This window comes from Channa argus, chromosome 6, assembly GCF_033026475.1.
Source record: "Channa argus isolate prfri chromosome 6, Channa argus male v1.0, whole genome shotgun sequence".
NCBI lineage: Eukaryota > Metazoa > Chordata > Actinopteri > Anabantiformes > Channidae > Channa > Channa argus.
The window spans coordinates 6,111,764-6,135,209 of NC_090202.1; the positions used below are offsets into that span (position 1 = coordinate 6,111,764).

General features: G+C 41.0%; 1 protein-coding gene across 3 annotated transcripts in view; it reads left to right on the top strand.

The window, feature by feature from the left end:
- The window catches only part of dph1 (diphthamide biosynthesis 1), a 64,571-nt gene that overhangs the window by 34,135 nt on the left and 6,990 nt on the right, over window positions 1-23,446 (top strand). For 2 of the 3 annotated variants that reach the window (XM_067508256.1, XM_067508258.1), the window contains 7 exons: window positions 3,508-3,629; window positions 7,923-8,077; window positions 9,399-9,520; window positions 12,212-12,280; window positions 12,953-13,109; window positions 16,710-16,810; window positions 18,282-18,311. In XM_067508256.1, coding sequence (XP_067364357.1) covers window positions 3,508-3,629; window positions 7,923-8,077; window positions 9,399-9,520; window positions 12,212-12,280; window positions 12,953-13,109; window positions 16,710-16,810; window positions 18,282-18,311 — 756 coding nt within the window. The remainder of the gene's footprint in view (window positions 1-3,507; window positions 3,630-7,922; window positions 8,078-9,398; window positions 9,521-12,211; window positions 12,281-12,952; window positions 13,110-16,709; window positions 16,811-18,281; window positions 18,312-23,446) is intronic. The other variant, XM_067508257.1, reaches the window with a different exon arrangement.

Genomic DNA, 23,446 nt, shown 5'->3' on the forward strand with positions numbered 1-23,446 from the left:
GTTGAGCCCAAACCACAAGTGTTATACAGAGGGAAAAAGCAGCTGACACTGAAGTGGAAAGAAATGAAGAGAAGGGATGAATAGTTGGAGGAGATGGAGTGGAAGTGGATGGGAATGCGGGGGGATTGCAGAACAATTGTGTCAGACGTAGTCTAAACCAGAAGTATTTGGACACATTCAATTTGAAAAAAAAATTATTTCATTTCAATGGGCTGTAAGATGAATGTATAACCGTCCAAATACTTAAAATTGCACCGACCCAGTCTTCATATACTGTATTATGTCTGTACTTTGTGTGTTACCAGTAGAATTTGATTAACACTGACATATTTTTATTCTGTTGTTCACTCTCTAATGTTGCCCAGTAATTACTCTTCTCACGTCCTACTAGCATCACATGTCTCATATGAGCTTCTTAATCAAATCCTTTGCATTTATTGCCATGAAATTTCAGCGTGCTCACTGTGGAAATAACTAGATATGCCTGGCGCTGCCAGCAAAGATATCATGATAATGGCATTTCTGGCAGATAGATGGTTTATGAGATAACATAATCTTCTATAGTGCCGTGTTTTGCATTGTAGATAGTTCTGTGTGGTCTGCAGTGGATTGCGGGGAATAGTCTATTCCTTTTTACTGGTGGGCAGTAGCCAGTGTATTTTTAGCTGAAAGGTGGATGCACATTTATGCATCTCCCAAAAAGAAAAATCAGATTGCAGTGAAAGAACAGTGAGCTGTGGTGAATGAGGGGGGGGAAAAAAAAACAAGCACAGGAGTCCACCGCTTTCAAACTACCTGTGTGATTTATTTTTGGGTTTTTTTTCTGTAGCCTTTAATTACCTTGCTGCTATCAGCTGCATGCACACACAGGCAACATCAAAAGCTTCACATAAAGATTGATTTGGGTAATTGATTAAAATCTTCTAAGGCAAATATTTATTTACAAGATCGACAAGTCTTTGTTCTCCTGGGCTCATCTGCCCCTGTGCTGCTCGTCTTTCGAGAACAACCAAGGAAATAGGGAGAGAGAGAACATAGCAAACTGTGGGACGATGATGAGGAGCCCAGAGAGAGTGCAAACCAGAGATTACATCAGAGAAAATGAGGGAGGAAAGGCTAAATAGAAACTTTGTCTGAAGCCACCGCGTGTGGAGCCGAGCGCGAAATAAACAGAGAGAGTGGATGTGGGTTGAAAAGATGGGGCAGCGAGAGATGCATTACTAAGAGTGTGTTGGTTGCTAGAGATGCTGTTCAATGTGCAGCCATGTCTGTTTATCATTTCCCTCTTCTCTCCCCAAGCCCTCTGTCTCAGCTCTATTCTACCCCTTCTGTCTAGCCTAAATCTGTCAGAATACAGCCACAAATACCTGCCAACTTTCACCATATACAGCCACCCCCTCGTCTTCCCATCCTCTTCTCCTACAACACCCCAAGCTTGTGTTCATTTGTGCCTCCTCGTTGTTACTCTCAGCCTTTATTCATTTTACTTAGCCTTTATAGGTTTACTTAGCATTTTGTTTGGCTATAAAGGGTGATAAAAGAAGCGTGTTTTTCTGTGGTGTGATTGGCTATTTATTCTAACAGGTTTGGGCACACAGATGCCTGAGTAATAACAATAGTTTTCCTCTCAAGAAGGCCATGAATTTGTTTTTCTATTACAGCTGCAAAGTGGAACATTAGACCCACGTGGTCTGCACTACACTCTCACAACCCACTTATGGCATCTTGTCTGAATAGTATATTTTCTTTCTGCAAACACTAACTCTTGCTGAGGCTGTGTCTGCTGTTCCCAGGCAGAGGTGCTTTAATTCAGGTCAGGAAAATTCCCTATAAACTAGGCCCTTTTCTGCTTTTGCTTCTCTTTGTGCAGTTTTCTTCCTGTGGCCCGACCCTCCAGGTATTTGGGATGTTGCAATCGCAGCCTTACAATTTTGTTCATTCACTGCAATCTTTCTTCAATTTCAACCTAAACTATGTACTGTCCCTGATTGCCTTGTACCAGAAGCTGATGAACGCTATGTGGCGTTGCTTTCATGAAGTCAAACCTGCGCACAAAGGCAAATGATGAGTCCATTCACGAACAGAATAGAAGAAATATCTGATTACCGTGAAATTGTAGCAAATGACGTTTGCAGGCTTCAGGGAGCAGCTTTTAATATGCAAGCATCTCCCGGAATTGCCAGGACAGCTGGATGTATGCAGAAGTTCCTGCTAAAGACAATGCTAGTCAAGTTCCTGATGTTCAGTTCGAAAGTGTGGGTACAGTAATTTACACTGCACGTAATGTTCTTGTGGAAAACAGACAAAGGTCTTAAAATTTTGTACCACAAAAACACGTGGGGAATGGAATAAACATGCGGAAAACAGACAAGGCAAATCACAGGGACGGAGGCATCCAGATCTATTGCAAGTGCTAAAGGAATTAAGCTAAGCGTGGTTAGCGGTAACTTTGGTGCAGAATAAATCACAGTGATAGAGGCGTGTTTGCATGTTTGCCTGACAAATTGAATGCGCATGTTTGCATATATGTGTGAGTGAGAGCACTTAGGTTTTCAATTAATTATGCAAAAAGCTAACGAGCTTCAGCTGCTTCGTTGCAACATTCATTGTATTTTTATTACATTTTTTTTAAGACAATTTGCTGCATAAATAGATGTTTTATTGTCATGACCGGGTCAAGCCGGGACATATAAATGGGGAAGACGACAAGTAACATTTTTAAAATGTGTTTTAGTCAACAGCTAATAGCTAAATATTTATGAGGGATAAAAAACGCGAGGCGTGTAAATCCATGTGTCAGTCAGTGTGTGAGTGGATGCATGGCAATTTAGGTGTAGTGGCGTTTTGACGAAAAACAAAGAAAAGCAACATGACCAGCTCGCGAGTGAGCGCCCATGGACTGAAGGCAGTGGTTTTTATGGCCTATCAGGGGCACTGGGCCCAGGTGCTCCTGTTCACCCAAATGATGGTCCGCCCCCTACCTGTGTCTAACACATGCAGCACAAAACAGAAACACACTTTCCCAGCAGGCCAGGGACATCACACTATTCTGCAGTAGTCCCCATCATGGAAAAATGTCAAAATGTTGACATCTCAACAGTTAATTAAATGAGTTCTGCACGACCTTGCAATTTTAAACATCGTAAAAACAGTGCAAACTCCAGCTAAAACGTTTAAGAAGGCTGTTGCAAAATCAGGAACTTAAAGCTGCAACAATTACAAAACAGCTTGTTTCACTCAGGCTACTGGCTGCTAGTAAAGAAGAGCAAAAGGACCGAAGCATGTCACCCTGACATGCTGCAAGCCAGCCGGTCACAGGCAATGCTGTCAGATACTATGTACTGTTCTCTCCCTATAGCCAGTAGGTAAGGATTGATGTTATTCAGCTCTCACAGAATCACACCATGGCTGGCATGCTATCTGTTTAATCGCTATGGTAACGAACAATAGGATGTGCATATGGTCGTTGGCTGTACTGATTAGTGTGTGTGTGTGTGTACCTCCAAGGTTCACAGAGGCAGATACCATTGTGATGGGAGACGTGACGTACGGGGCCTGCTGCGTGGATGACTTCACCGCCCGAGCCCTAGGAGCCGATTTCATGGTGCACTATGGACACAGCTGTCTCAGTAAGTCTCGCTATTTGTTTGTGCGTGCTATATCTGACTCTTCATCCCTCTGCTTGTATATTGAGCCACACGGAGCGAGAGAGGGCTGCATGAAAGTCAGAAAAGACATACAGACAGCCGCAGTTATCGATCATCAGAAGACGTAACTAGGCTGTGCAGCCTATGTAGGCCTGGTATGGAAGGCATTTTAGACCTTTGGAGCCTGGGCATCGCATTTACCCTACAAATCAATGAGGAACATGCATTAGAGCTGTCCTTTGAAAACCTCAAGCACCGTTTGAGGACCTTCACCCTCTCCCCCCACTGTCTGCCTCTTGCAGAACATGGGAGGAAATGCTAAATCAATAGTTTTGATATATCCCTGCCAGAACAACCTCACCTCTCTCAAATACCAGAAATGACCAACAGAATTTTAATACACTCAAAAGCTCTTTCTGAGTTGGACTGTTTTTGTTCTATTTATCTATTTGTCTTTGTGTGTGCCCATGTATTATTCAATGCATGTGGGAGGAGTATGCACCCGTGTGTGAATGTTTACAACACCGATAAGATTTGTACACAATCCCATTTAAATTTAGAAGAACCCAGTTAATGCAAAAAGGAAAAGACAGCAGTAGCAGTTTTTTTTTTTTTTTTTTATAAATTTGTGGGACGTGAAGCAAACTCGGATATTAATTAGTGGAGGAATTTTTGACACAAATGGCCGTACTAACAAATTCCCCTAATGAAGGGTGCCGGCATATGTGGTCTGACCTTCATCAATCAATCATGAGGACATCATCAACAGTGTTTCCCAAGATGTCAGACACCTGTGGGAGATTAAAGACACAGTGCTCTGGTTGATTCATAGAGAAGCTCTCGCTCCTGTGCTCTTTTGTTTCCCTTTCATTTCCGCTGCAGCATCTCCTTTTGAATAGCTGTGTCATCTCATCCTTTGTCATCATAAAGCACCTCCACCTTGTGCAGGGCAATATCATAAAACCATGTTGTGGTATGGTTCAAAGTTGCAATATTTATTTGCTGTTATGTGGGATGGAGATTTATTTGCCTTTTTTTGATCTTTAAACATGAACAAGAAACGGCAAGAAAAAAAAAAAGGGAGTGAATGGATAAGTGAGAGGAAGCCACACACAGTACCAAAATGGTGCTTATTTTTATTTGCCCTTTATTTCATTGTGGTTATTTTCCAGAGTGAATAAAGCCGCCTTGCTCAGATAATGCCAGGCCAGCTGCCATAGCTGTAAGTGTTGGACCTTCACACATGAGCAGGTCATCGCTATTTTGGTGGTGTGATTCATTTTAAGAGTTTTGAAAAGCCAAATTAAATCAGGCATCAACTTTGGTTTGAGTTAGTGTTATTGATGTGGACCAGCATTCCACCTAAAATGACCGTTGTAGTGTGTGTGTATTTAAATATGCAGCATGTATTTTATTCTTCTGCACATTCTTCTAAACATTCACACTACAAGCTTGCAATTCAGTTTTTATTTCCAATTACTGCTCCGGTAAATGGTTATCTTGCAGTCACTTCACACTTTACGTAGGTTTTCACTGGCAACTGGTGAAAACTGATTTCATCACAGTTTATCATTAAGCTCGGGTACCACTGCTGAGTGACGCCAACATCATCTCCCATGATTTTAGCCACAAATAACTGCAATGAGCAGTGTAGTTATTGAAGTCATTATATCACATCCAGGCTAACCTGTGTTTAATTAGCATCAGCAAATTTTTTGCAAACCCACCTGTCAAGCACAGCTTTGTTCTTTAGGAAAAATTAAGCAAATTCCATATGATTTCTTTATACAGTTCTTATACATATTATTCCACAGTTAAATAAAGTTAAGTTGATTTATAAATGAAATCACAATCTGACACAATCGAAGCCATTACATTATTTCTATAATCAAAAAGTCATTTAAAATATTGGCACAAAAATGTCAAACTTCAGCAGCAAAAACATGAGATAGAACTACACCAAAAAAATGACTGGATTTGTGATGTGATGGGAACATTTAGACAACAAATGATTAATTATGTGACTTTCAGATACAAAGTGACAGCTTTCCATGTACAATTACGAATAAACTGAGGATCTAAATGTCCCTTGAGTGCGCTGGATTTTTTTGTTATTGAAGGTCTGTAAGGCTACAGAGGGGGAACAAACCTTTGGACGTGTTTTTAAGATATGTGACAATGACAAAAGTAAAGCCTGCACTGCTAAAGTCTTATGATTCATGTGTTGACCGTCATTCTCATATTTGTCATGATTTTTTGAAAGCATGTTTATTATTCAAGAGGGGGATCTAAAGTAAAGCAATACCTGAAATGCTGGTCACCACAATATTTAGTTTTAGCTGAAGAACATGGAATCATTTCTGTTCTTGCAAGATTTCAGAACTTCGTCATCAGCTGTGTTCCTGACCCTCAGGGACTAGAGATCTATGACTGTTGGTGGAAATAGTGCTTTAGTGTGACCCGTCCATTGTTTTAAAGTCTTAGCTAGTCGTCAGGTGTGTCCCCGCTGCTATTTGGACCAGCAGTATCTGCTCAGTGTTTCTCATCAGCCTAAGCCACAATAGTATAGTTTGTATCGGTTGTCTGTTACGGCAATTACTCAAATGTAAATACTGGTACTTAGTTTGGTTAAAAGTGCTATTAATTAATGGGAATTCAGACATACACAATATCAGCTGTTCCACAGTTTTGACATCTTACCTGGCTGGATGCCTGGTTCCTACTGGCCCCACACCTGTTCATCAAAGTATGCAGTGGGCAATTCAACTAGATTGAAATTCTGTGCAAACGCATCCTCGCCACGGGGGTCCCACTGCATGGTGTTCTTGGCGCAGGAATAGATTGGGTTTCAGAGTGCAGCAGTGCCATTGTCGCATCAGTTGTAAAGCCAGACTGAACACAGACTAATTCGAGACCGGATATTAAAGATTCCAAAATAATTACTGTGTCGTTCATGAAAGCCACCAAGTAGCCATTTGTAAACCAGCTTCTACGTGCAAACATTCCTTAGACCAACCTAATATAAATGTTGCTCCCGTATTTGTTTACATGGGCACTGATAAAGCAGCAGTGCTGGGTGACCTTATTGCTATAACACACACTGATGGGGAAAGTAAGCCAAGTCCATCTCATTGACTGTGTGTGTAATTGCGGCAGCTAAGTGCTCTCAGGCTGCCATGCTCATGTGAACGCAGATCAATGCCACTTTTCTTTGCCCTTTACTTTTTGGGAGAACCTATAAACAAGTAATAGACAGCTGTTAGTCCCAGTCAGATTTTTTATTTATTTTTTTCTTAATTCCTCCAGCCCTTTTATATTCATTCATGGGTTTCTTACTCACTGTGTGGACTGTAGCAAGTCCACCTTTTAAAATCCCCGTCCATTTCCTTTCCTTCCCTCTTCACTGAGATGTGAGCCCATTCATCACTCTTGGTGCCAGTTAATTGACATGCACACACACACACACACACACACTCACTCACACACTGTATCCTATTACTTTTTTCCACTTCTCTCTTCCACGTCCTATCTTTTTGAATTTCTACAGTACATTATGAAATCCCATACCTCCATCTCCAAATTGAATTTCAGTGTTTTCCATCCTACTTTAACTGAAATGTCTTATTCCTGCCTCCTGTCTCGGTGCAAGCGACTTGTTTTCTAACCCCTTGTCGTGCTTTCCTCCCCCATTTCTGTGTCTCTCTCTCTCTCTCTCTCCCAATGTTGCTTTAATCTAGGCCATCAAGTGAGCAGCACTTCCTCATAAAACATTAGCACCTTTAATGGGCCATTTGCTTAATCATAACAAAAAGTCCCCTTGCTTCCAATGTGCAAATTAAATGTAACACAGGAGAAAGAATAATTACAATGATACACGTGAATGATGATTCATTTTTCTTACCCGCGCCCTTTTCCTGGACCGTCACCTAGTTTTTCAGCAGGCTAACTCGGCATGTCTCTACCTACCTCTCCTAGGCCTGTGTGCGTGGTAAATGGCCTGTGAAATTAACGGCATTAATAGTAATCGCATGTGTCCCTCTGCCTTCCCTATTTAATTGAGGTCTATGCATCAGTTCCTGCATTTCTGGAGACCCACACTGAGTGAGTTCCAGTTATATCGCACAGGCGTCTACTGTGTTTCCATATTGATGAATGTATGACACAAAATTGAGCTATAGAGAAACTCCTGAGAGTGTACACACCTACGTCTTACCTCCTGACATAACTTAGTGTATTATTCAGCTGTCGTATCTTTTTTTCTTTGTCTCCCTGCAGTCCCGATAGACTCCACAGCAGGTATTAAAATGCTGTACGTGTTTGTGGATATCCAGATGGACAACGGACACTTCCTGGACACGGTCAAGTTCAACTTTTCCCCTGGACAGTCTCTGGCACTCGTCAGCACTATTCAGTTTGTGGCAGCACTGCAGGTGATTAGGTGACGAGTCTGTGTGTGCTTGTATGTGGGTGAGTCCATATTTCTGTTAGGAAGCGCTGAGGTACAGTTACTCTGTGTGTCTTTACCTGAATGATTATTTTCACTCGGGACAAAGTATTTTTGTTTGTACAGTAAAGAGGAACCCACACACAAACTGAACATATATTTGTAACTTATACCGTTTCTGTTTCCTGGCTTTTATGAAGAAGCTCACACTCCACACTTCACTTTAAGTGTGTGTTTTTTAAAAAAATCTGGCAGCAGTTATTTTGGATTTGAAAGGTGGAGTAAACTTGGAAGGCCTCTTGGTTCAGCGTTGCGCTCAGCTCTGCTCTTCACATAAGCAGCGGCAGCGACTATAGCATTAGGTTTGAACACCCAGACTCGCCACCAGTCTGTTCTGTAATGTGTTCCGCTGCTTATATTTGCTGCGTTGAACCAAAACCACTCCGGGTTCCTCACTAACCGTATTTTTAAACCACGCTCTGCCTCTGTGGGTCATATTTTATGTTGGGGGTTGTTGAGTGCATATATGCATATGTCTCTGTGTTTCACTCTTGTCTTCTGATGTGTAGGCACGTTGAGGTCACACAGTATGGGCGGGAGAAGCAGGGAGTTCACTCATTTCCTCCGTGGACTGTCTTAAATTAGCCTTAAATCGTTGAATTTAACGCTAACACCTCCAAGCACACTAACGTTTTTATTTAATTTTCTTCAAGTTTATTGTGTTTGTTTGGTCTCTCATCTCTTCACGTTGCATTGATGAGTGTAAGGAGTTTGAAAGAGTAGACTTTAGAGTGTTCGAGAACTCCTTTCAGCAAATATTTATTCCCAATGTGAATGCTGCCTAGATCTTCCTATTTACATCTTTTGTTATTTATTTTAGCATGTTATTCAGGCAGCTGCTTTAGAAATAAAATCTTCAGGAGAATCTGTGACATGCACGGTGTAAACTTTTCCCCCTCCCTTGAGCTTTCATCTTCTGATGACTGCATCTGTTTTTTTTTCATTCAGCATGCACATTCACTGTTTTCTCTCTCAATTTCATCCAGCTTATACTTCATTTAATGACTTATGTAGTGTGTGCGTTTTTTTTTTTTTTTAACAAAGAAAAAGGATGTGAGCTGTCAAATATAGAAAAGCATTAACATTTTTCTAAATATATCCACAATAAACAGGCACTTAATGGCACCATAGCAAGCCTGGGATCAGCCATTCATGCTGTTTTTCAAGGCTAATCCTAAATAGGGGAGAGTTAAAGGTGAGTTATACAAAATTTTGAAATCTTATTTCTTCCTTGGTTCATGTGACAGGCTGTGAGTGTAGCCCTCAAACCAGAGTATGATGTGTTGGTCCCCCAGTGTCGACCCCTGTCACCAGGAGAGATTTTGGGCTGCACCTCTCCTCGCTTGAACCACCACGTCGATGCCATAATGTAAGACATCTCCTTCCTTCTCACACTTTCATCCCAGACCCTGTCCTTTCTTGCTGTTCGTTTGCAGAGATATCCAGATAACCAAAGACATCCAACCCTGACTCTTGTAGTCACTGCTCCCTCCCCCTCATTAGCTACCATAATTACCCCTGTCATTGCTAGACCCACCAGTGTGACATGAGGAATAATCAGTATGACATCAGACCAGTCACACCAGATGTAGCTAGCTGTGACAACTAGCTCTGTCTGTGTGCTTGTAATCAGGCTGCTCGAAACAGCCAGATGCTGATCCAGAGCAGCAAGGCTAAAAATACCATCACACTGTGCAAAGAATTGAATTGTATAAAGCCAGATTGGCACTTTTGGCTGTTTTAAACCAACCACAACAAATTGGCATGCTTTCCAATTTTCCATATTTGAAAGCCTTGTTTTCTTAAAGTATGACACCTATTGTGGCATTTTACATGGTAAAAAACTGATAACCTGTACAAAACATCACCATTTGTCTGTGAATTTATTTCAGCATGTGTGATTGCCTGTTTTAAGTTCTTATTTTCCACTTCATTTCCTCTAAGTGGGGGGGGGATGATGGGATGATGAATGCAGTGCGTAGCTGCAAGTATTCTATAACACTAGCTCCTCAGTCTTTCCACATTTTTTTTCACATGAATATAAACCTCTGTTCATGTGAGACTTGTCAAAATGATGCTCATCCCGCCTGTGCTACTGAGAGTGCTCTGACAAAGTAACAGGTTCAGACAACAAACAACACCTCCGCAGCCACTTTGTGTCTATACATCTCATGCAATTCCACTGTGGAGAGGATGCTACGCTTTGTCATGCACCGTGATTTCCCCCGGCGTAATTATATATTAGTGCACAATTCAGCATTTCTGAGTCACACGTTTATATCATACGTGTGCATTTGTGGGTTTTCTACTATGTCTTTTTATATTACACGGAAGTGAAAGGGGTTAAAGTGTCAAGGTGGTCAAAAACAATGCACAATAAATTGGTAGGTGATTCACCCTCTTTAAAGTAACTGACCTATCTACCGATCCACTCAACACAGTACAGCAAATGTGTTCCATGGATTGTAATAGAGATAAGCCTGCATTTGGCATTTTTTAAGACTAGTGGAGACAATAAGACTTAAAGTTTTGCTTTGTATTACATGAAAGAGGGCAAATTGTAAAAAAAATGTTTTTACTTGGAAACTATTGGTTTTTAAACGGGCAGAAACAGCAGTTGTATTTATTTACAATGAAACCTACAACAGAAAGTGCCAAAACTAAAAGGGTCTGGGTATTTTCTGAAACCACTGTGTACCCATAGCCAAATTACTTCACTGACTAACCTGTACTTTGCCCTAATAAATCACTATTAAGGCACTTGCACCGTTGATTACCCACTGTCTGTAAGAAAAGCAGCACAGACTGTTTTTAGGTTTTTATTTGTTTTTAACCATTGCTAGGTTGTGTTCATTACCTTTAGTTGTAGAATGAAATTCATACTGGGATATCATGCATTTCTTAAGAATGAGTCAGTCGTTCAAAAATGTTCATATGCACAAGCCATGATTGCATTTTACCCAACCGTTGGAGAAGGACTGGTGGTACACTATTCTTTAAGGCCCAACCTGGAGCTTTAGAAAGGACCTGGCTGGCCTCATTATTATAATGAACAAGCCGAGGAAAAAGGCAAAACCTGCATTCAAATGAGCTACAGTATAAGAAATTGACCATTTCTCTCTGTTGCCTCTACGCGAGCTCTCACTCATTATTAAACAAAATGAAGTTGTGAATGCGAAGATGTTTTTTTTTTTTTAAAAAGGAGCAATAGAATATGGATGGAAGGACTGTGATCACAGCGAGAGCTAAATTCAAGCACACCAGCATCTAAAGCAAGTGAGAGCTGGGGACAGTCGTGGCTGAAGTGCAGCAGGCTTATTGTTGGTAATAAATATATGAGGGCCTTGGATGTTGCTAAGCAGAGAAGCAATGCAGCAGAGGCTTTGCTCAACTTCTTTTGTGTTGTCCTTCAGTGTTTGTGGTACACACGTACAGTGAGCTATACTGTATTTGTGTACACAGTACAAATAAAGCCTTGGCTAGACATGTCTCTGGGTAGCCTATATGGCAAACCACCCACAGCCTTTTCCAAGCTGCTCTAAACACTAACCTGTTTGTGGGTTTAATTGCATGTCCTGTCTCAGCTGGCCCACTGAGACTGTGCAGCTCTGAGTAGGGGTACTGACCTGAGTCTCTTCACACTGACAGCAGAATTTCTCTCAGCCTGGCCCTGTGAGCTAGGGTTTATGTCAGACTGTTTTACCCGAGCTTGTGTTTGGAGGCACTCCACAATCCCTCTGTGCACTCCTGGTTTGTGAACTATTGCCTCTTGTTTGGGCCCCAGCGAAACCCCAGCACCAGACCCTGGTTAATTGGGAGAGCTTGCATTCTGTTGTCAGAATCGTGCTCCAATCGTTCTGGTCATGTTCCTAGCAGCAGAAATCAAAAGACCTTCTACCCCTGCCTCAGGCCTTCCGCCTGGTCACACGTTTGGTCTTTTGTTTAAAAGTCTGCCGAAAGAAATAGATTTTCAATTGCACAAATAGTTTTTTTCTTCATCGCTAAGTCTTACCTCTACTGTTGAATTTATTTATTTCTTGCTTGTTTGTTTTTTCTATAGTTATCTGGGAGATGGAAGATTTCATCTGGAGTCGATCATGATTGCAAACCCTGATATACCTGCCTACAGGTATTGTGAAACAAAACAAAAAAATGCTACCAATTGTTTTTCATTTCTATGTAAATTTCTGAAATCTACAAAACCTATGTTGTCGTCAATTAGCATAACAGTGCCAATGTTATGCCAATCAAATAAATCCATCTAAGTGCCAAAAGCGGAGCGAGCAGACAAGTAAGCAGTTTAGCAAATACAGATTTACAGACATGTGATCACTTGTCACGATATGCATATGCTTTCGGTGTATATTATGTATAATAGTGTATAATATTTCCCTTGCACTCATGATCACTTGCCTTATTCCAGTGTCATGATAACACTTTGCGACGATGAAGTTCTGTTTTGATGAGGTCTTGTTTGTATGCAAAGTGTAATCATGTTGTTATAGACATATGCACCATTGCACCGATCACAGATCTCTCTCATAAACAAGATTCTAATCTCAAGTGAATACGTTGTCCTGGAGAAAAGGAGATTAAATGCTCAGAAACACCTCTGTTTTCCCTAAGATACATTAACTCCTGTCATACTTGATGGCTCTTCGTGATTGGATTTTTTTCATCTTTTCATACAATCGTTTCATCAAGATAGAGACCTGAACAACAGGTGGTAATGTGTATAAGGTTTTTCATTTTATGTTTGTATGCGCATTCAAGTCACACCTGGGCGTCTGTTTGCTTATAGGTATGATCCCTACAGTAAAATATTCTCCAGGGAGTACTATGACCATGAGGCCATGCGTGCCTTAAGGCTTGAGGCTATTGACAAGGCTCGTTCAGCGCAGAGATGGGGCCTAATCTTGGGCACGCTGGGCCGGCAAGGCAACCCCAAAGTCTTGGAGGTGAGAGTCCGAACGCCTATTCCAACACTCTATATGTCCTGGGGCCATTTGTGCAATGGTTTGTAATATTTGTGTGTGAGTTTCTCTGACAAGTGATTTGAATGAAGTACTAATGGGACCAGCAACTTTCACACTGGGAGCTTGTTATTTCACATTTAGGATGATGCAGCCAAACAGCCAGAGCCAAGTCCCAACCTTGCTCCCACATTGGGCCTCAAGGTTGGCTCTAGTGGTGTATTACTGCTAGGGATCTAAACTTCAAGCAGTTTCTCAGTTTCTTGTGTCATTGCTGCATCACAAGTAATACACCAGTAATACGAGTAAAACACACACACACACACACACACACACACACAAACTTACAAATGTATAGTACAACAGCCATGCTTCATTTGATGGTACATACACCGATCAGGCATAACATTATGACCACCTGTGCAATTCAATGCAATCCAATTGCTCTGCCATGAATTATACTTTGAAACTGTCAAATTGGTTAGTGGAGACGTCCTGGAGTGCACTATAGGAAGAGGTGGTTCTAATGATTTGGGCACCCTGTTTAAAATGAATGAGGTGGCCAAAACATTAGAACCACCTCTTCTTCCAATACGCTCCAATAAACTGCATTGACTGCTGTTCATGTTGTTGTTCAGCAATGTGCCAAAGAGAATTTCGATATCATTTTATTGATCTTGTCAAATTCACACAATTATTAAACTAAAGAATTTTAAATTTAGGTAACACTAATCAGCCAAGGCTTTGATCAGAGTTTCTCTTTGTTAATAATATGCAATTTTACCAACTCTGTCAACACTTAGCGCAGGAAGTCAGGAACTGAAAACTCCCTCAGATAAAACAGAGGACCTGGCAAGTGCACACATATATAGTGAATCATTAGGTACACACTCATAAGTGAAAAATCCAAAGTCTTTGCAACTATGAGCTATTGTGTATGAATTAGCATAGACACAAACCCTTCTGGGGCTACTGATCGATGGACAGAGAAACCCTCGTTGGTCCCTTCTAACCTACGTTAGCTCCTCATGCTTTTTTCCTTGCCACTGCTTGTTCCATCTTGTTCTCTCTTTTTCCTCTTCTTTCTGTTTTATATGCATAGTTTCACTGCTTGTTTGGGTTTGACTTTTAGTTTTGCCTTTCTCACCTAATTTTTGTAATTAATATGCAATGCAGTGTGGTGGAAAGTACAGTGCCCCACTTGAACACAAGGTTTCATCTGCCGGGTTAGATTCTTAGACTTAAATTGCTGCTCTTCTGTTTATTCACTACTATAAATATCCAGACTTGAAAGATGACGTTAGCATTGATATAAAAATGTCAACCTTAGTGTGAAACGTTTTATTACAGAGTGGCAGGGGAAAAGGCACTAAAAGGGGTGGTGGGAGGGGGGTTTGAATAAAAATACCCACCAGCTCTCCTATAGCGATCTTTAGAAGTGTAGTTTCCGATAACCTCTCAGGCAAGAGGAAAGAAGTATCTGTGATAAGAGATGTCATAGAAATGTCTCATGATAGTCCCAAAGACACTGGATATCAGCAAGGCTCATATCTTTATTTCACCAGAGGAACATTTACGGGATTTCTTTACTTGCTTGGCTGCTTTTTGCAACCCTGAATAACATCACAAATTCAAGAACCAATTGTTAAATCTTTAATGCAGAGCCAACAAAGGAGCAGAGTCCTTTGACCTGGTTAAGTAGTTTCATTTACTGATAGTGTGTGTGTGTGTACAATAAGGCTTGGGGTTGGAACTTGTACCCAAGGGACCAATCTAGTTTTGCCTGAGGAGGTAAAATCGCTATATGTAGGAACTAGTCTACAGGGTGGTAAAGACATGCGGTGCACTGCAAGATAAAAGCAAAACTGAAGAACTTGGTGAGGTGTGCTCAACGCTAATTACACAAATAGGTTTTTGAGATGTGTATTGCTGCCTCTTTGATATGGAAATGCCAGCGATATCAATACAATATCATTGGATGTGTACTGGCCCACCAGTAAACATAGCTTTAAATCAGAAGCCCGTCTCATGACTGCATTCTTCTAGAGTGAAAGGTGCAAGAGAAGTCTGGAGAATAATTATCTTGCTTGACCACCAATGTGTTTTAGTTTTACTTTTGGAATAAATAGGGGACATCTATATGACTGAGTCATGAAGGACCATGCTCGAACTGCTGTTTGCTCAGCAAACTGTTGAACCTTTCTTTCAGAGGCTTCAAAGCACATTTTACCTTGTTTGTGGAGGAAGAAGCCTCTTTGGTGAACTCAGGATTTCATCCTAATGTAGTTCTATTTGCTTCACTAGACTATGTCCTCCAGCAGCCATTGTAGTGAGGACCTGCTGAGTGAGGGCATGTTGAAAAAGATGGATTCGCCCCTTTAGTTTGGGAATAAGTAGCTGTCCAAAGTGAAGTTGTCAAAAATCACATGGTTCTGAGTGCAAAAATTCCTTCAACTTCTTGGATCTAAATTTCAGCGCCCCTCTGAAGGCAGTACTGAATGAAGATCTAGGTAGTCAGAATATCGGTGTCTCAGCTCTGTCACCAGTGATTACTAAATGTAAAAGTTAATACAGCTGAAGCATGGTATGTACATTTATGCTCATACCAGATTAGGGGTGAAAAGTGGAATTCAGCAAAGTGACTAAAATGTCACTTCTCTGCACGTTTGCGTTCCAACTGTTGAACAGCTGTTTGATAAATTGCTCATACAGTCTCCATTACCGATGGGTTCTGTTGCATGCAAGGTTAATCAGCACTGTGCTCATAGACATGATGTCCTCTACTCTAATGTGAGTGTGGGGAGGTCAGCCTTGGTCTTATCTGAACAGTTACTGACAAAGAGGAAAAGAGAGAGAAATGCAGTGGAAAAGCAAACAAGAACTGACCACATTCACTTTGAACGTTCAAGTCATGGGAATCAAGGTTACAGGTCAGTAAGTTCCTGTCCTTGAAAAGGGGCTAAAGATGTGTTATGATATTGACCAGTGGATTGGTTTAATGTCAGCAACAATATGTGGATTGTAGAGTAGAGAGTAGATACTGAAATTGAACTACTGAACAGCTGGATTGTGGTGATGAGCTCCCAAACTGAGATCCCATCATTGTGACAGGTGAATGAGACTGAGCATCTGTAAGAAGGTTAAACTACACCCACTGTTGTTGTACTACAAGAAGCCAGTTGAGGTTGCCATGCCTTCTAATGTGGATACTTCCCTGTGGAGACATTTGGCCTTATGTGTCAGTATGGTGACCCAGATGAAGCCCTAGACTAAGCCGGTGGGATTACATATTCCATATTAGCCTGAGTTTGCCGGGGAGAGCGGGAGGACATGGTTGAGGAGAAGGATACAGTAGGCCTGCTAAACTCCTTACCCACTGTCACTAGGAGGTAACCTTCCTGCTGTTAACAGCGGAGCAAAAACATCAGGACCACCCTAGGTGTGAATGCCTAATGGATTCTGCCTGTGCAGGGCAAAGACATGGGCTATGTGATTTGTTACACAACCTTAGAGACAATTGTGTTTGATGTTTCGATTGCAGGCCTATACATTTGTCCTTTTATTTCTTTTCTTTCCCCTTCCTAGCACCTGGAGACAAGGTTGAAGACATTGGGCAAGTCCTTCTCTCGAGTTCTCCTGTCTGAGATATTCCCAAGCAAGCTGGACCTGATGCCAGATATAGATGCGTGAGTATCTGCACACTTACACTAATACAAACAAAAAGGACACTTTCTATTGAATATGCACTTGCACTTCCTGCCCATGGAAGATGAAGTTAAGGAGATGGCTGATTCCATTACAGAATATAAATGTAGAAAAGGAGTTGGACAGCTTATTTAGACTGGCTCTAGGTAGTTTAACCAGCCATCTTATGCAGCCAGCAACATAATTGTTTGCAAATTAGTTTGAGTGTGATGACACCCTGATGCTTTTGAACCATACCACAGTATTGGGGATGAGCTCAAAATTGTCCTTTCCACAGTCAAATGTAATAGTCTCTTATACAGAATATTTGGTAGGTTTTCGGTGCCCACTTTCTGCAGCATTAAACATTTACGTTCCATCACATCTGGTTTATTTAATTTCGAAATTGTCTCTAAACAACGAGAAAACAAATGCTGTGTCTCTTTGTTATATAAAGAATAGGTAATTTATCTTCCACATCATGGAACATAGCAGAGCCATTAAAATCAACAGTGGCGAGTAGTCATCGAAAAGTTGTAATCACCAACATTTGAAATGTATTCTGTAGGCATCATTGCAGCCCTAATTGGGGAGTCAGCATAATTTCCAAGTGCACAGTACAACAAGGAGTTGACAATCAGTAGTCTGGAGTGTATAGCTGTGTAAACAAATTTGTCATTCATGTCTTGGTGAGATTCCATAGTTTTGCCTTTGTGGTAAAAACAGTCTGGCGTAATGAACTGGGATGCTTCACAATTTCCTCAGCTTTGACACACGGTATAGAAAGAGGAATTTAATACATGAGTAATCTTGTGTACTTGTGTTTCCGCTCTGTATTTTTGCAGTGTGGTCAGAGTAGAATACAAACTAGAAAAATGTATCTTCATGCCTTTGCTAAAGTTTATATTCTTAGGTTACTAACTCGTCATCTGAAGTCCTTAGTTGAACCAAAAGTAATTGTGAACCCATCACACACAATAAACAGATAATCACAGTGGCCAGTGCTCAAATAAGCTCTGCCACTTAATGCTGTTATTGCAGCCAGCAGCACTCATGCCTGTATTTATTATAAAATGAATTCAACTTTCTTCAGTAAAAAAATCGAGTGCTCAAGCTTCAAGGTGGAGTTTCTGATTTATCCAACTTCCGACCAGAAGAACACAGGTAAAGATGTACAAGGGGTTAGTAAGACACTGATGTACAGTGGCTCCAATCACAATCGCACAGGCCTTCAAAAAGTCTTTACACACACACACACACACGCCTCCCTCCCTCAGTTATGCCTCTCGAAGTGGAGTAATGAGAGGGGTGATGTGTGAGGGAGGAGTGGGTGAGAGAGATTGAGCTGGAGAGAGAGAGAGAGAGAGAGAGAGCTGCAGAGGTAGTTGAGGGGGCTGTTTGGAAACAAGCGATCGTGGTCAAAGCGATTTTTTTATTTTATTTTTTCCCTTTGTTTTTTGCTCTTCTCTACAGAATGACGTATGAGTGCAACTCCAAGATTATGTAAGTGAGGCACGATTCACTCAACAAAAAACAAACCCTCCTTACAGGCAAAAAGCCTTTCAACAATGAGCGCTTTCATGTATCATATAGATGGTTGAGAATTAAACTTAGGTGATTGACTACAAAATGTCGGACATTTGAAACGTATCAGCCACAACAATGAAACTACTGACAAGTGAAGTGAATAACACAGGCATTGTCAGATCTCAGGAAAAACTGGCAACAGCAACTTTGACAAGTTGCCACATTGTGATGTGTACAAGTCTGGATCAAAGCATTTCCAAGCTGGCATGTCTTGTGGGTATTCCTGGTCAGTTTGGTCAGTACCTACCAAACATAGGCCAAGTGAAAATGAGTTTTTGGCTGTGATCAACAGGTTTAAGAACCCACGGTACATCGCAGCTTGCTGTGTGGCCACAGATGGGTCAAGGTGTCCATGTTGACTCCTGTCCAATGATGAAGGCACACACATAATAGCCAACTATGACTACATAGTTCTACAATAGTTTTTTTTCTACACAATTACATTTTGACAAATGAATAACACTCAAAATATGAATGTAGAAAGGTGGAGAGAGAGTCTGTGACCGTAAATGTACAAATATCATTTATTCTTAATGGACAGTGAAAATGCAACCAGATGAACTGATAAAAAAAAAAAAAAAAAAAAAAAAAAGATTAACAAGGCCTATTATCTGCCATCAATACAGTGTCCACTGAAACAAAATCACTTGCGGGAGCAGGAGTGATTGTAAAAGTATTCCTGGGATTTAGTATTTTGGACCAACTGTTTTCAGCAATGTGGCATTTCCTCTTTCAGAGTTAGAAAACTAACTGCAAATTACTGCTGAAATGAAATCTGCATGATAGTTGGCAGGGGTTGCAGGGATTGCTCCCCCCACACACTTCTTGCAGACTAATGTGTAACACCAGGGCTTTACAGAATCGAAAAAACTTCCACACTGGCGAGATAGTTACCGTCTCTGGCTTTAGCATTACTGCATTATATTACATTATATAATAACATAATTTTTGAATTTTTTTTTTTAAGTATCACAGTTATTGTCAATTCATGTATGTTGCAACAACCAGAGTACAAACTGGCCCAACTGTAGCAATAGAAGAAGGGGGCCTGGTTGGCCACCAGAATGAAGGACTGGGTGTGTGTGCACCCTTTTACTTAGAAAAGACATGGCACCTTTCGTATTTACCACATTGCTTCACTTCATGGAGGTTTTGGGCACTGGCTTATGCACGGTTATCTAAAGGTCCCACACCATAGCATCCTAAATGGGTTGAGGTCTGGACTTTGATTAAGCCATTTCAAAAGCCTGATTCTTTTATTTTTGTGCCACTCTGATGTGGATTCACTGATGCGCTTAGGGTCATTGTCCTTTTGTTTGACCCAATTTCCACCAAATTTTAGCTGTTGGACAGACGGCCTCACATTTGCTTCTAGATTACTCTGGTATATAGACTTCATGGTCAACTCAAGGACTGCAAGGACCTGTGGCTGCAAAACAAGCCCAAATCCCCATCACTCCACCGCTGTGCTTTACAGTGAGTATGAGGTGTATCTGCTTAAATGCTGTGTTTGGTTTTCACCAACATGGTGCTGGGCATTAAGGGCAATCAACCCCATTTCGGTCTTATCTGTCCATAGGACATTGTTCCAGAAGTCTTGTGGTTTGTTTAGATGCAGTTTTGCCAACCTCAGTTTTGCTCTAATATTCTTTTTAGACAGAAGAGGTTTTCTCCTGGAAACCCTTCTAAACAACATGTACTTGTTCAGTCTTGTCCTGATTGTGCTGTCATGGACTCTAACATTTAACATGTTCAGTGAGGCCTGTAGGGTCGGAGATGTAGCTCTTGGGTTTTTTGTATTTTTACTGAGCATTACACAGTCTGACCTTGGGACGAATGTGCTGGGACGTCCATTCCTTGGAAGACTGGCAACTGTCTTGAAGGGGTTCCACTTGTGAATCATCTTTCTCACAGTAGAATGTTGAACTCCACATTGTTTGGAAATGGTTTTATAATCCCATTTCAGATCAATGTCCAATAACAAATGCTTATCTAAGACCATTGCTTATGTCTTTCCTGAATTGTCTGAATGCTCCAGACCAGCAAACTGCCTTCTGCTTTGTAGACTGTTGCACACCTGCTAATGATCAGCTCATCAATGGTCGATCATCACCCCTCTTAAAACCTATAGAAGCAACAATGGAGTACTTAGTAATGCCCATATGTTTTTTTTTCTGTTTGGATTCATTTTTAATAATTAAATAATGGCAAAAAATAGATATGGTTGTTGATCAGAGTTTGTATTTGCTTAACGATTTTTATGTTTTTACACAAACACAAAGTCAAAAGAGAGGGTGCTGACCTTTGCACATGACTGCACTATGTATATTTATAATCAGATTATCTAGTACAACTTTGCAATTAACACAACAATAATAAATCCAATATGTTTCTAATATTTTGCCTTGCATTATTTATACAAATAAAGTGGCAAAATATTATTAACCCAAGAAGTTTGGATCTATTTCTGTTACATTAGGCTGCGTTATTTTTAGCACAGTGTATGAAACATATTGGTTACTGAGTGTATATACTGTGTATGTGACTGCAGTCCAACAGAGACTTTGTGATATACTGGTGCAGATACTGTACAGATTCAAAGAACACTAAGTCACACTGAGCACTTAATAAAAAGTTCAGTCGCCAGTTATATTAGCATCACATTAAATGTAATACATGTATTTATCCTAATTCTATTTGAAATGTAAAAAAAAAACTCTTGTTTGTTGCATATGACTCACTAACTTATTTAGATGAGATTGAACAACATTTAGTGAATCTCCTCTAATATTCTGGCTTTATTTTATTTTTTCAGCCATGTTTTTTTTGTCTTTTTGTATTTGTTTTGCACCCGTCACTGCTCATACAAGCCACCTACATGGGGCTACGGTAGTCAGAACCATCCACCAGGTGTTTTAAGTCCTGTTGAATTGAGCTGTGTTGAATGAGGCAAGCAAGAGAGGGAGACAGTTAGGGGGTAGAGGACACGTTAGTGCTCAGCACTATCGGAAGCAGCCAATTGCTCAGAGCCCCACCCCCAGGCTTTCTCTGTCATTAGACACCAACATTCTCACCTACATAGAGATCAACCATTAGCATATGCTCTTAAGTGTGTACGTAGGCTGTACCCAAGCAGGTTTGAAACTATTGTACACATATCTAAACACAGTGCACACTTATCCTAACAAGACTGCAACCTGTGTATTGCAGCCTCTTATACTTCTTTTTTATGTTTTTCATTTTTGACACTATAAAAAGTAAAATTGTTTGTTTTTATTTCAGTTAAGATTCCCCATTTGAGATGAACGCTTTCCCATTTCCCAGTGCAGAAAGGTTAATTGTTCTTGGTTTTGCCGGATCAAGACTCTGAGTGTAATTGAAGCGAAGCCATGCAGGTGCAGGTCCTGCTAACAGTGTCAGGGTGTAATGGGCCACAGCAGGTAATGTAGCGAAGCCTGGGCTGGAGTTCACATTGTGTAGCAGCACTAAATGTCATGCGCTTTAACCTTTATGTATTACAGCGTAGCCCTCACAAGCCCTGCATCCTGCTCCTTTACTCCGTGTCTGCTTATATGTTAAGGGATTTGTTTTCCTCTAAAGTAAACCCATCCCATACAGAGGAAAGACGAGAGTTTCCATCCATTTGTTGTTTCAGTTAATATTTTCTTTTGAATAATTTATTGTGAAACATAGTTCATCTGCCAGAGACAAAAGCTTCTTTTTCCTCAGCCTGTACACATTTCTTTTGTCCTGTGACTCTCTCTTTGTTTCAGTGCACGATGCGCTTTCTCTAATGAGCTGGCTCTTTTGAAGGCCAGAGCAGGTCGGGAAATACAATTTGGGCCGGATTGTGAAGGCTCTACCTGTGCATGTCACTGCACATTTTATTTAATCCATGCCATTCAATCAGTGTCTGAGCTAATATTAGAAAAGTCCCTTCGGGCTCCACGTGCCAGTCAGCTCCACATCTGCTCCTTTGGAGGGATCCTCCCTGCCGTCGCTTTCATGCTTTCGATCATCTTGCTTCCCTCGCAGACCCTGCTTTCGATGCAAGCCCAAAGGATTTAGTCAGAAGAGTCATGGCTTGCTTACTAATCACCCTCCTCCTTTTAACCAATGCCACCGTTCATTTTGCTTCATCCTATGGATGTGTTTGTACAGTATGCACAGACATACAGCACAAGTTCACACATATATGTATAGCCATTCATTTAGACATTTAGACATAGACATTTGGGGTTGCTGCATGAAGAATGTCCTCTCAATTATTTGATGCATTTCTCCGTAAATCTGCAGACAACATATTTCTGCAGATCTTTATGTTATCAATAAAGATCAGTGAGTCTGTTATGAGCCAGAAGCAGCCAGTCAGCCCAAGCCATGATACCACCTGCACTGTGCTTCACAGATGAACCTGTATGGTTCATGAGCAGAACATTTATTTTTTCCTTCAGACTTTGGCCTTTCCATCACTTTGGTAGAGCTTCATTTTTTAATCTGTGAATCCTTGCTACAAACCCGTGGCTCACCTGCGTACTCTTTTTGCCAATTGCACCCTGGATTTTTGATTCTTGCTGCTGATGAGTTTCGGACGTTTTCTTCAAATGGAAGATTGTGATACCTTCACTGCTGCTCTGTTGAGTTTGTTGTTGATGTCACCTAATTGTTATATTGCCTCTGCCCAATGTTTGACAAGGCCTCTGATTGATTTTCCCTCTTTGCTAAGATTTAAAATATCTTTCCTTAGAAAAGTCTTTGATTTTCATGTTTATCATATTCTAACAACAAATGCGGTCTGCATCCATCCATTATCTTCCGCTTATCGTGAGTCGGGTCGTGGTGACTTTCCAGACATCCTTCTCCACAGCAACGTTTTCCTGCTTCTCTAGCGGTATTCCGAGGTGTTCCTAGGCCAGTTGGGATATATAAGCCCTCCAATGTGTTCTGTGTCTACCATGGGGCCTCCTACCAGTGGGAGGCACCCAGGAGGCATTCTTCTTAAAGGCCCGAACATCCTCAACTCACTCCTTTCAACGCGAAGGAGCAGTGAC